This window comes from Clupea harengus, chromosome 9 (genome assembly GCF_900700415.2).
Source record: "Clupea harengus chromosome 9, Ch_v2.0.2, whole genome shotgun sequence".
NCBI classification, from domain to species: domain Eukaryota; kingdom Metazoa; phylum Chordata; class Actinopteri; order Clupeiformes; family Clupeidae; genus Clupea; species Clupea harengus.
In genome coordinates this window covers 25,438,016-25,452,617 of record NC_045160.1, presented here as the reverse complement: position 1 = coordinate 25,452,617, position 14,602 = coordinate 25,438,016, and the positions used below count along the sequence as shown (strand labels likewise).

The window sequence follows — 14,602 nt, the reverse complement described above, 5'->3', positions numbered from 1 at the left end:
TTATTATGGGATGTCCTTACTCTTCAAAGGTAGCTGGACAGTTCACACAGGGAAAATGGTGTTTTTGCCGTGTTCATCTGTGCTTGTTGTTCTGTGTTGGTCTGCCTATGTGCATTTGTTTTTAAAAACCAAGCCTATAGATTTGAGTAAAAGTGTCCTGTGCTTTTGATAATCATCGTGTAAAACTGGTCAAAGCATCCATGTATGCTTCAAATGCCCACAGACCGCCCTCTTAGGGGCCCGAAATAGCTTTGAGATACCGGAGATATATATTACGTAATGAGTTTTAAAACAGTACTGTACCATCACAAAAGGGAACAGAGTTTCGAGTATATTATATTTTTTTTCTAGTGGAAATGCAGTGTGTCTCACTGCAGGGGAAGATCATATGTCCCTCTCTGGAATGTTCTGGTGTAGTCTTGCGTAGCCAGATGTATGTCTGGAGACAACTGTGGTTAAAAGTGGCCTAAATGTACGTAGGTTTGGAACAATTACAGCATTTGAACATTTTGTAAACCAGCCCAGAGACCCAAAGGGGAGTCTTGGCCAGGACGCTAAAAGTACACGGACATGCAGAAGATATGGATGGGTCTTAGAGGGATTACAGCATTCGTTTTTGACACATTTTTCGAGGCCACAGTTTCAGAGTTGTCTCCAGACGATAGACAATTGCCACAAAGTGCCGAGGCGTCCCCCCGGGACCCACAAGGCTAGCTATGAGCTGACCTCACTGACTCTTGGATTGGCAGTGTGTGCAGGAGCCGCTCGGGCAGTGAAATCCTTTTATGAGTATCAAATTTGAATACACTTAATAGGTCATGGCTAATGTTCTTCTAACCCAGAAGTGGCAGGTTATCACCTTAGAGAGCCAAGGGCGTTTAGGTTTGCATTTCAAACAAGTTTAGGTTTGCATTTCAAACAAGTTTAGGTTTGCATTTCAAACTCCACAGTATGACACTGGAAAACCTGCTTGAAATGGTAACATGAACACACCTTGCTCGCTCCAATATGGCGTATGATTCAATCTAAACTTGTAAAATATTTCAAAAGTGGCAGTAGTATTAGTCAGAATGACATATTGTCACTTTTTATCATGTACATAAAATGTTCTTTAGACTTTAGTTAGTGTTAAAATCTTAAAATTTACAGCAAATTTGTTCAAATTGCCCAGCGGTTTACATTATGCAGCAAATCATAGTATTGTAAGCACATTTGTCCCACAATGCATTGCAGTAAGGATTTCAAATGTCAATTGCTGTCAAAATAACCATCTCTTAAAATACCACACAATGTTTGCCATCGCCAGACAGTGAAGCCATGATATTGTGTAGCCAGTGTTTTGAGACATAATAGACAAATTCCCCCTTGAAACACATTTCTGTGTTTAAAACTCTGAATCATATGTCACTTCCCAATGTGACAGTTGTATAGACAGATACTGAGACAGGTTACCAGTGACATGACATATTTGACATTAAAAATGCTGTCTATTGTGTAAGTGCCCAGATTCAGAAGTTAATACCAGTGCCTGTCCTGGATGCAGAAACACGCATGGTCTCCAGACAGTTACAGTAGCGTACTGACACATACAGAGGGAACGAGAGAGAGAGAGGGAACGAGAGAGAGCGAGAGAGAGAGGGAGAGAGAGAGAGAGAGAGAGAGAGAGGGAGAGAGAGAGAGAGATGGTCTCCAGACAGTCACAGTAGCGTACTGACACAGACAGAGGGAACGAGAGAGAGAGAGAGCGAGAGAGAGAGAGAGGGAGAGAGAGAGAGAGAGAGAGAGAGAGGGAGAGAGAGATGGTCTCCAGACAGTCACAGTAGCGTACTGACACAGACAGAGGGAACGAGAGAGAGAGAGAGCGAGAGAGAGAGAGAGGGAGAGAGAGAGAGAGAGAGAGAGAGAGGGAGAGAGAGATGGTCTCCAGACAGTCACAGTAGCGTACTGACACAGACAGAGGGAACGAGAGAGAGAGAGAGCGAGAGAGAGAGAGAGAGAGAGAGAGAGAGAGAGAGAGAGAGATGGTCTCCAGACAGTCACAGTAGCGTACTGACACAGACAGAGGGAACGAGAGAGAGAGAGAGAGAGAGAGAGAGAGAGAGAGAGAGAGGGAGAGAGGGAGAGAGAGAGAGAGAGAAGGGGACAATAAAGAGACAATACAGAAAAGGAAACAAATGACAGTGAGGAAAGGAGGAGAGAAAGAGAGACATACATAGATAGAGAGAGTGAGAAAAATAGAGTGAGGTGAAGGAGAGGAAATAGAGAGGCAAATTTAACGACAATAACAACGAGGAAATAAATGAAGGGGAGGGGAGCGAAATAGCGATAGAGAAGAGAGAGAGAGAGAGAGAGAGAGAAGAGAAGAGAGAGAGAGAGAGAGAGAGAGGGGAATGCTGGGACTGCATTGCTGCAGCTGAAATGGGCTGGGCTACTTCTGGTGCAGAGCTCCCCTCTATCCAGGCACGAGCAGCCGAACCCAGAGAAAATCAATCCCAACTGACGGCAATGCACTAGATCAGACAGCAGGGGTCTGAAACAGGCTGGAGGTGTAGCAGAGAGAGAGAGAGGGGAAACAGAGATGGAGCACACACACGCACACACACACACACACACACACACACACACACACACATAGGAAACACTGGGGAGAACAGAGGCAAGAGGCAAGTGGGAGGACATATAGGGAATAGGGGAGAGAGAGAGGATGAGCCAACGTGTACATTCATTGTCCGAGCTCTTTCAGCCGGGAAGACGTGCTGGATAAAGACTTTAGCAGAAGGTTTGAGTGTACCCAAAGTGCAAATAGACCAGAAATGAAGTATATATGTAACAGAAGGCAAGTAAATATTGAAATGAAAGAACAAACAAACATATTCTCCATTCTAAGGCCAGTGTGAACAGAAATGTCCTCTGAGTGCATTGGCACATAACTGTGTTATACAGATTCAAACATTTCTGTTAGACAGATTCAAACAGTATTGCTTTTTTATCCCAGCAACAGCCAGCTTGTTTGACCCTCATTATTGGTGAAATCATCAGCCTCCCTCGTTTGAGCTTTCCGATGCCACAAGGCCCATAATGCCTTGCGTGCATAGACTGAGAGCTGCAATATCCATGAGTATTGCAATGGTATCACATAAAGAGGGTATCACATTTTTTTTCATGAGAGTTTTACGCCACAAGCTAAATTTGTATGCAGGATTTTATAGTCATTTGACGACTCAATTTTGATGTTAATCGTGTCGGCCAAACAACATTATTGTTAACCTAAAATGTAAGTGTCGTCTGCATGTATGTTTTTGTGTGGATCTCTGTATGTGTGTATACGTATGTGTTTGTGTTGATCTCTGTATGTGTGTGTGTGTGTGTGTGTGTGTGTGTGTGTGTGTGCACGCATGTGTGGGTATGAACACAATATCTCATAAAGATTCCTTACTCCAGATCAAACATAAACATCAGTGCCGTCCACGGGCAGATTGATCATTGATCGATAAGGCCAACGGGCAAACCCCCTAGCGGACCCCTTCTCAGTAGATCTGATTACAGACATTGTGTATTGCAACATCAGTTAGTAAAAACCATGAGAATAAAATAAGGTACTTATTGCTCTGATCAGATTCTGAACACAAAAGGGCAAGCAGGACAGAGGTAACTCTTTGGATTATTTGCCAATAATGATGATAATAATAATAATAATAATAATAATAATAATAACAACAACAAAAGAAAAACAGTGATACTGAGTCAAAACTACCTTGAAATAATTCCCATAATTCATTTCAAGCACACGCCTGACCGTGGGATTATGGGACTGCGACTGGACTAAAAGCTTTTAAAAGCCTCCCAAGCCAATCTTAGGATAGCCCAAGGCCCTGATTCTTGAAGGACAGTCAAGTGTAAAGGAAGTTTGTTTTAAAAGGTGCTCGCCAGGATACGGAAGCACTCACAACGCCTAACAAAGCTCACCTTTCCATACCTAACCTACCTATATCCACGAGAAAAGGACCTATTTCACTGAACCGACTGTCACCACCTTCCATTAAACACAGCAAACTCGGTTACTTTCTCTACGTCACACGTTTACATTGTTTACATAAAAATAAAATAATCACAAAAATAATCTACACGGTTAAAGTGCCCATAAGGATCCTCTTCAAACCCCCGCATCCAAGCAGGGAGTGCAGTGCAGATGTTTGACGAGGTCATTATAATATTTACTTTCATCTAAATTTGCCATTGAAAGCAACATTCATCGATTATATTTTCCTGAACTTCCATTACAATTAGGCGTCAGACGTGAAATTGATACACAGAGGTATATTTGTCTTTGCCGATGGCAAGTAAGGGTTTGAAAACTGGGTTTGGTTGTCAGACTGTTGTGGGGGAGAAGGAAACGAGTTTCCCTTTGCTGGGTTCAAATATTTCAAGATAAAAGATTCATTAAAATCAAGTGTTTGTGATAAAATCCTCTCTCTATCTTAATTTTTCCAATACTGATCTTGTTGATTAATAAAATAAATAAAATGCATGCCTCATTAATGCACTTCTAATTACTATCTGAATGAAGTTTGAGTCTGCATCTATTCCTGTTGTATGACAGATTGGTGGGTATTAGTAACACTATCATCACATTCATAAAATCTATTCAACGTTTATGGCATTCTTAAATCTATGGTAGGGAAACAGGACGGAAAATGTCCTTTCTAAGTTTCGAAGTATATGGCTGGTCAGTGTGTTAAAGTACAGATGAATACCACTAGTGTTATGACTGTGTGTCCTGGGGAGTCCTCCTCTGGACCTGGCTCTTGAGTCTAGACAACAAAGGGTATTTAAAGGGCTGGACATTGGGGTAGTTATGGGCTCCGGAGCACAGAATGGTGTGCAGACAGAGTGTCACCAGAACAATAGGGTTCCGTCTGCCCAGAGAACTGTGTTGGATGGTTCCGCATTCCATAGAGCCGGGGTTCTCCTAACCTCACCCACACCAAAACGTCTTTCATCTGTCCTCAGCACTTTTGGGGAGACGAATACACCTGATCAAGAGCTTTAGAATTAAACTGACCTGAAGCAGGTGCGCTGGAGAAAGATAGATTCGATTCGGATGGTCCCCTATAGACTATCTACAGATGCTCAGATTATAAACAAAGTATCTGTTGAAACTTTGTTACTTCAATTCATGGCTTGGTTTAAGAGAGGTTCAGTGAACAATTAGAAAAGACTGAACTTGAATTTCAACAAACCATGTGTAAAGTCTCTGTCGATCCAAATAAAGTGTTGCTCGAAGGACAGACGGAAGATATGTTGAACCAGACAACGACCAGAGGCACACCGGAGGGAACCCCTGCCACTGAAAATGGCCGGCAAGAAACAGTTTGTCTGCCACGGGCTTGAATGGGGTTTTCCAGTGTGGATTGGACAACTTGATATTGGCTTTACATAGACAGAGCAGGCTATGGTAGAGAGGAAAGTAAGAGAGAGTGGACTTGTACAAGGAGGGTGTTGTATGATGCAGTGTATATACGGTGTGTCTATATAAAATCATTCAACATGCTAAAAATGCTTTTTCTTTGTTTTCTTTTGTTCTCAAAGCAGCGTTGAAAATGTTCATTAATTTCATGGCGGGGAAATGGGATCAGTTTCTGGGGATTGTCTTTTTTTTCTTCTTCTTCTTCATATTTGACCCTTGTCTTTACATATTCGTTAAACCCTCTTCTATTCTTTTTTGAAACCGTAGCTTTGTTCTTTTTTGTGTGTAGCAGAAGGAAGACACCCTAAAAGCAGAGGGAAGTGAGAAGCGTGTGCAGGCACCCGTGAAAGCAAAAGGGAAAGTCAGTGGCGGGCTGGATTGATGAACAGATCCTACGTGTCTCTTACGGCTCTTCTACATCTCTCCCCTCATTACCGGACCTCCAGTGCGAAGGGCTTATTCATGATATTTTTTTGTATTTTGCATTATTTCTACATACTTTCACAGACTGTAGACTGTACAGTAGAGTTGAGTTGATGTGCTAAGAAGTCTGAAGTGTGTTTTAATCATGTCATCGCCTCCAGTCCTGGAGGAATCTCTGATTAAGCAGAACAGTGACACAGACACCACTGATAGAAGTGTCTTTCTGGCTTGCCTTGATATTCCCCTCTCTATAGTTTGATTTTGGAATGCTTGTGAGAGTTTGCAAATAGGTGCATGTGTTACCATGCAGTAAAGAATACAATAGAAATCAGCTGTTGTTGGCGTGCGGTCGTGAGCTGATTCGGTCAGACCTTGGCAGTGTGTGGATGCTGAGTGTCTCAGGTGCTAACTCACGCGGAGGGACAGCAAATCTAAAAGGCTTCCTCTGCCTCCCCCAGCGCGTCGTTAAAAACTACAGTCGTTCCATTTCAATCATGCCTTCTCTGAGCCCAGTCCTCTCCTCTCTACACGTGAACAAACACAGCAATTTGCCTTCAGCATTAAGCTGACGCTCTGTTGTCGTTTGTCACCTAGGTGACACTGTCATAGGAATGTTTACAATCCAGCCCGTGACACTTTCCATAAATCCAGGCTCAAGCGCAATTAAAAAAAAAAAAGGAAGAAAAAATCCAATCCATGTATTAAAGTTCCCCATTAAGGGTCAAGAGAATAAAGCAGTCCATTATGATAATCTCTGTCTATACACATCGTCATCTTCTTTTCCACCATGTATTTATATGTATATATTTGCATGTATACATATACTGTATGCAGGGATATGTACACACACACACACAGACACACACACAGACGCACGCCTTCACGCCTTCGGGGTCGCTTTGTTGTCTGCTTTGGATCCGGAGAGGCCATTCTCTGTGTTGTCATTTCCTGAACTCACAAGGCACTCTTTGCTGTGAGAGAGAAAGAGAGAGAGAGAGAGAGAGAGAGAGAGAGAGATGATATTATAGTAATGGACACCTTAATGTTAATTGTTTGCTTTGTCAACACAGATGAAATTTATCCGACAATTTGGATTTGAATTTGAGAGAGACATACAGTTGTACATTTCAACATACAGACAGACAGAAAGATGTCATTTTTTTTTAAACATTTCCATCGTACTGAATGTCACTAAAATCGCCTTGCTTAGATTCCCAAGTAAAAGTAATTAAAGGTGCAGTGATATGATAGTGTAATGTCACCTCTAGTCATAAATAATCATAGCATTACTTATGTAGAGACTTGTCATGACCACTAGGAATAATGGTAACATCAATATACTGACTGCTGTGACATCTAATCACCGAGGCATTTAAAGGAGCAGTCCTTGATTAGAATTGAGCAAAATTGTACGCATTCCTCTAGCTATCCACCCTGTGTGTGTGCTAAAACCGATCCGCTGTTCGTACACAGCCCTGGGCCGGGTTTGCCTAAAGCGTCGTAAGCCTAAGTAGCTCATAGAGTGCCTCTTGCAAACAATCATAAATGCACTGTGAGTTTTCAGTAGTCATTCAGCGATCATTCGGCTAATGATTACTGACATTTTCCAACAGACACTCACTCTCACACACACACACACACACACATACACACACACATACTCTCACACACACAAAAACACATGCACACAGTTGACTTACTTTTTCTCTGCAACCTTGCGGAGAACGAGGAGGATGACAGATTTGAGGATCATGATTAGGATGAGCAGTCCGATGACTCCTCCCACCACCGACGTGATGATGGTGGTGAGGGTGTTGTCCACCTCTCTCACTGGGAGTAGGGAGACAGCAGGTTGGGTGAGACAACAGGTTTAGTATAGTGGTTGGGTGAGACAGCATGTTGGGTGAGACAGCAGGTTGGGTGAGACAGTGAGACAGCATGTTGGGTGAGACAGCATGTTGGGTGAGACAGTGAGACAGCATGTTGGGTGAGACAGCAGGTTGGGTGAGACAGCATGTTGGGTGAGACAGTGAGACAGCATGTTGGGTGAGACAGCAGGTTGGGTGAGACAGCATGTTGGGTGAGACAGCAGGTTGGGTGAGACAGCATGTTGGGTGAGACAGTGAGACCAGCAGGTTGGGTGAGACAGCATGTTGGGGTGAGACAGTGAGACAGCAGGTTGGGTGAGACAGCATGTTGGGTGAGACAGTGAGACAGCATGTTGGGTGAGACAGCATGTTGGGTGAGACAGTGAGACAGCATGTTGGGTGAGACAGCAATTGTTGGGTTTGGGGGAAGGCCCAGGTGAAAAAGAAAAAAAAAACCCAGCCATGTTTGGGTGAGACAGCGCGGTTGGGTGAGACAGCAGGTTGGGGTGAGACAGCATATGGGTGAGACAGCAATGTTTGGGTGAGACCAGTGAGAACAGCATGTTGGGTGAGACCAGCATGTTGGGTGAGACAGTGAGACAGCAATGTTGTTGGATGAGACAGCAGGTTGGGTGAGACAGCATGATGGGTGAGACAGTGAGACAGTGAGACAGCATGTTGGGTGAGACAGTGAGACAGCATGTTGGGTGAGACAGCAGGTTGGGTGAGACAGCATGATTGGTGAGACAGCATGTTGGGTGAGACAGTGAGACAGCATGTTGGGTGAGACAGTGAGACAGCATGTTGGGTTGAGACAGCAGGTTGGAATGAGACATGCATGTTGGGTGAGACAGGCCGCATGATGGGTGGGACAGCATGTTGGGTGAGTCAGTTGAGGACAGCAGGTTGGGTGAGACAAGTGAAACAGCAGGTTCGGGTGAGACAGGCATGTTGGGTGAGACAGTGAGGTGAGACAGCATGTTGGGTCGAAGACAGTGAGACAGCAGGTTGATGAGACAGCATGATTGGGGCAGACAGTGAGACAGCAAGGTTGGGTGATAACAGCATGTTGGGGTGAGACAGCATGATGTGCGTGAGTACAGGCATATTGCGGTGAGACAGTGAGACAGCAGGTTGGGTGAGACAGTGAGACAGCAGGTTGGATGAGACAGCATGTTGGGTGAGACAGCAGGATGGGTGAGACAGCATGTTGGGTGAGACAGCAGGATGGGTGAGACAGCATGTTGGGTGAGACAGTGAGACAGCATGTTGGGTGAGACAGCAGGTTGGATGAGACAGCATGTTGGGTGATACAGCATGTTGGGTGAGACAGTGAGACAGCAGGTTGGGTGAGACAGCATTATGGATGAGACAGCATGTTGGGTGAGACAGCAGGATGGGTGAGAGAGCATGTTGGGTGAGACAGTGAGACAGCAGGTTGGGTGAGACAGCATGTTGGGTGAGACAGCAGGTTGGGTGAGACAGCAGGACAGAGGAATAGAGAGTAGTTTGCCTCAGACAACATGACAAAGAACCTTGTCACCCGTTACACTGTCATTTAACACTAGCTTTTAAAATCCCACATGCTTATATGTACAGTTTTATCCACAAGACATTACAGCTAGGTTATACGTTTTATCGGTTTCACTTTATTTGGACAGTCTGCCTACACTGTAATGGCCCTACAGAGACTTTACGGAGGGTTTGTTGAAATTTAAGTTCAGTCTTTCTCAATGTTCACTTTGATTAACCTTTACCAAACCCAAACCCCCAACCCTAACCTTACCCACGAATTGTAATTAACAGAGTTTCAATCGATAATTAGTTTATAATCTGAACATCTCTAGATAGTCTATAGGGGACCATTAAAATAAATCATTGTACTATTGTATCACTACAAGTGCTCCCAAGGTATTGAATCCATTACCCTGCTGTTGTTAATACATTACTGTTGATAAAATGCCAGATATTTCTGAGCTATTAGAGGATTCGTTTTTTTTCCCTCATTGAAGATTATTAAAAAGTATCCCTGTCAGTGTGGAATAGCTCTTACATGTTCTACTTGAAACCCTTGTCCATACACATGACCCCTAGAAGTTTATATGTTGAAAATTTGAGAACCGAATTGTTCTACATAGAAACACATTTTAAGGATGTTTTTATATGAAGTAAAGAAACAAAAGGGTTATCCACACCAGAGGGCGAGAGGGAGAACCTTGGCAGGTTCCTCCGTGGGAAAAAAGGTGAGTCGATTTTTCAGTTCTCTCAGAATCTAATGGGTCTAAAACCATGATTGTTGTGTCAAATGAACTAGGGGAGAACCGAGACAGAACTTACGTTGATCGACAACAATGAGGGTCAAGATGGCGCTGTGGTTGCGGTTCTTCTCCTTTGGGTTTTTGCCATAGCAGATGTAGTCGCCCTGGTCATCAAAGGTGATGTTCCTCAGGATGATTGAGACGTTATTGGTCCTGCTGGAGCCCACGAAGTCCACTCGCTCGTTCCACACGGACACGTGCGGTTCTATCCCCTCCATGGGAACCACCCCCTCACACAGAGTCTGTGGGAGCCGGGGGGAGAAGGATTGGAACAAGCTGCAATCTGTCATCAGAACCCCCCAGCAGAACCCCCTTCTGACCACTTTAAGTATTTAAATCTCCTCTCATAAATCATTTATTATGAGAGCAACTTTGATTGTTTTGAGTTACTGTGTATGTTAATTTTGCATAAGCATTGTGAAGAAGGAATATTTCATCGACTACCAACAGTGTGCTCTCAGGAAAGCCTAGCTGGCTTCAATGTGTTAGTGTTAGTGTTATAGACTTCTAGATTAGATTGTTACAGATTTATATTACTACATCCGTGGCTTTGATTTGCCTAGGCATAACCTAAGCATAAATAACAATAAAATGAACAATGATTGAATGAATGACTGAATGAATGAATGAATGAACAGTAAAGCATCCTGTCATTAGACAAGGCCTGAATGAGCCTGTGCTTGTTGTCATATAGGACCATATATATTGACATATATGGACATTCAGATACCTCTGCGCCCAGTGCTTTGTCCCTATATGGGTGGTGTGAGGGTTGAGCGGCCAGCAGAGGGACAATGAAAATAACAGAGATAACGCAGATGACTTTGAAAGCAGAGGACACAGACAGAGGACGCAGATGGAGGACACAGATGGAGGACACAGACAGAGGACACAGACAGAGGACACATACTGAGGACACAGACGGAGGACACATACTGAGGACACATATGGAGGACACAGGCAAAGGACACAGACAGAGGACACAGACAAAGGACACATACGGAGGACACAGACGGAGGACACAGAAGGAGGACGCATACGTAGGACACAGACAGAGGACACAGACAGACACAGACAGAGGACACAGACGGAGGACACAGAAGGAGGACACAGACGGAGGACACAGACAGAGGACACAGACAGAGGACACAGACGGAGGACACAGACGGAGGACACAGACAGAGCTCAGCTCAGTGTGCAGGGGGCTTTATTGGAAATGAAGAAACACTGAGAAAACCTTGTGGGGCAGAGGAACCTCACAGTCTGACAAGGTGTCCTGCAGTTACCTCGGTCCTGTTATAGGTCCAGTTGAAGTAGAGGTTCTTAATGCCGATGCAGCTGGCGTAGGTGCAGGGCATGAGAGCCGAGCTGCCGTTCACCACCTCGAGGGTGTGGATCTTTCCCACCGACATCTCCAGAGCCTGGGCACACACTCCTAGAGGGGGGGGGGGGGGGGACAGAGAGAAACACAGAGAGAATGTAAGTGGTTTAAAAGAGGCAGAAAGGTCACCTCTGCAGGGTCATCCAAGTGTGTGTGGGCTATTGAGCGAGTCCTTATCTCCTGCTATTCTTACAGCAGGGTGTGTGTGTGTGTGTGTGTGTGTGTGTGTGTGTGTGTGTGTGTTAGAGGAGAGCCTGGTCTGCCTTCCATAAGCCCCAGCCACCTCTCTGGTCACATGACAAAATGACACCTCCAGGCTTGTTCGACAACACAGAGAGACAACAGCTATGCTCCCTTTAACATCGCTGGATAACTTAGATGGAGATAAGGAGGTGAGCGACTCAGAGAGGGAGATAGGGAGAGAGGGAGGGAGAGAGGGAGGGAGAGAGAGAGGGAGAGAGGGAGGGCAACAGAGGGAAGTAGAGAAAGCACTCAGCTTGCATGACAGCTATGATGACACTTGCAATATGTTCATCAGTTTGACTTAACACTCCTCACTACCCCTTAGCAGCATGAGTACCAACCCAAAGAGAGAGAGAGAGAGAGAGAGAGAGAGAGAGAGAAAGAGAGAGAAAGAGGGAGAGAGAGAGAGAATAGTTTAAACTAAAAAGGAGAGATAAAGACACACATAGAGAAACAAACGAGAGACAGATAGGGAAAGAGTGAGAAAGGGAGACATATTGAGAGAGAGAGAGGGAGAGAGAGAGGGAGAGAGAGAGAGAGAGAGGGAGAGAGAGAGAGGGACAGAGGGAGTGGACAGACGGTAGCTTGTTTTCTGTCTGGTCCACTCTGCCTCCCACATAGTTGTTTCCATGTTTTGGCGTCAGCGCAGCGATGCGATGTCTCCTGTGCAGACGCTATTTTTACACCATCACTGCTTTGCCATCTTAATATTTCATTCCTGAGACAGACAACACTCCTGTGAGTGCTTGTGTGTGCGCTCAGCCGTGTGTGTGTGTGTGTGTGTTTGTGTGTGTTTGTGTGTGTGTGAGTGTGTGTGTGTGTGTGTGTGTGTGTGTGTGTGTGTGTCTATGTGTGTGAGTGTGTGTGTGTGTGTGTGTGTGTGTGTGTGTGTGTGTGTGTGTGTGCGTGTGTGCCCTCACCCGTGTGTGCACATGTACGTCACATATGAAAAAAAAAAAAAAAGAAAACACATCAACTTCAGGTTTTGTCAACGCTAAAAACCAATGGGACTAATCACGGGCCGGACACAGAACACGTTTGTCATGTTTGCGAGTGCAGGCGCAGGGTGGGAAACATGCAGGGTCAGATGGCTACGTCCCGGGAGGGGGGGAGGGGGAGGGGGGGGGCGGAGAGGAAATCTGACCCATCAGCAAGTGCCGCAGCGCTGGGCAGATGGCTAATAAATGCGCTACGCACAGCCTGTGTTGACAGGGGTGGGCTCCCCTTCTGAGACGGGTCCCAGAGTCTTGGTGAGAGTTGCTTTAATGAGCCCTAGGTTGGTGACAGAAGGGTGAAGGTGGTGGGCTCCTCTTTTGAGACGGGTTCCAGAGTCTTGGTGAGAGTTGCTTTAATGAGCCCTAGGTTGGTGACAGAAGGGTGACAGTGGTGGTGCCCAGAGGCCAAAAGGCCATCTCAGAAACATGCAGGCTAACACATTTAGCTGTGACACACCTCTTGGGAAAAACCAATGCATTCAGCCCATATTATAAATGTATTGATGTACATTTTCGCAAAGGCATGCAATATATTTATCTGTGGATTCCCAAGAGGGTGTCGTGGGTAAGCCTTATATGACAATGTCTCTACTTACTGAGCAAGTGTGTCAGGCAGGTGCCACACACGCTAAATTAAGGCATACATACTCATTTTAAAAACATCAAAAAACATAGTATGACAAAATCTTAACGGCACCAGTTTCGTGTTGGCCATGATGAGTTATGCCCTCTGTGTCTCCTCCAAAGCACGGTATGTACTTCAGCTGCAAGTATCGTTCCCTAAGGCTGTAGTGCTCAAACCGTCCTCTCAAACTTCTGGTTACAATAATTCACTTTTAGAATTCACTATTTTAAATTGAGGTGACTAAATGGAAGTAAAAATGGAAAGTATGGTTAACCCTCTGAAGTCCACGCTCCCTGTGCAGGGATATGGTGGTTTTTATGGGGAATTGCTTTTAAAGCTCAGCCAGTTTTTGTCGGAGAGACATAGAAATTACACCCCCAGAAACCTTGAACCCTTTTCTTTTCAAATTTACACAGTTTGAAACAAATATATAAATAAGCACTTTGTAAGGAGAATAGGAGTAGTCTCTTGCACTTTTCAGTCTCTGAGTGAGGTTTCAGCTCCTAACGACCCGCCCATTAGCAAATGACAGCTATTCATATGATAAGGGTATGGTAATTCAGTGATCTCTATTGGGCCATGGTGTGTCAAGAAATCCTGTGGGGGGTACGGGCCACAAAGACATTCCAGGGCCATTAGGTAAGGGCCATTGTTCTTGTCTGAGGTGTCCCAGGTGTGTTTACACCTAACTCATCAATATGCATTTGTAGGGACACTAGTTTTGAAAAGGTACAGGTCACTCTAAAATTATAAATATATAGTAGTGAAACCACACACACTTTCTAAATGCTAAACTCACCTTTGTAAAACTAACACTTATGTTTACAAAGTTCAGAGTTCAAAAGCCTTGCTCCAAAATCTTTACAATGTATTTTTTGTACAAAGTCTGAGCACCTCTGAAAGTATGTTTTTGGAAGGGTTTGTTTAGATTTGATTTAAATTCAATCTTTTTTTACTACATTCCTTTCATTCCCATGTTATTATTGCTGAGGTATTCTAGAATATAATCATACATGCCACTTTTGCCTCAATGTTTTTAGTTAGGTGAAATAAACTAAAATATCAAGGCATGGCAGACTACCTAAGAGAGTGAAAAACAGGCTCGGACTCAGTAGTGTTAAAACATCTCTTTGCCTATGGCTTGACTTTAGCTCCATTTTCAAATGTCACTCAGGCTCACGCTGGACTGGGATGAGAAACTGCAGTCCATAAACTGATCTGCTGAACATTACATTATTGAATCCCCTCCAGCCTACCACCCCTCTCTCTCCCACCTCCCTTC

The 14,602-nt window shown here is 44.5% G+C and overlaps 1 protein-coding gene across 1 annotated transcript in view; it reads right to left on the bottom strand.

Moving 5' to 3' along the window:
• Window positions 1–6,587: 6,587 nt before the first annotated feature.
• Window positions 6,588–14,602, bottom strand: part of scn4ba (sodium channel, voltage-gated, type IV, beta a) — a 27,005-nt gene continuing 18,990 nt past the window's right edge. Inside the window, exons 3-6 of the mRNA XM_012829697.3 lie at window positions 11,363–11,511; window positions 10,096–10,318; window positions 7,591–7,720; window positions 6,588–6,861 (exon numbers count right to left, since the gene is read on the bottom strand). Of these exons, the coding sequence (XP_012685151.1) occupies window positions 6,771–6,861; window positions 7,591–7,720; window positions 10,096–10,318; window positions 11,363–11,511 (593 nt within the window). The 3' untranslated portion in view covers window positions 6,588–6,770. The remainder of the gene's footprint in view (window positions 6,862–7,590; window positions 7,721–10,095; window positions 10,319–11,362; window positions 11,512–14,602) is intronic.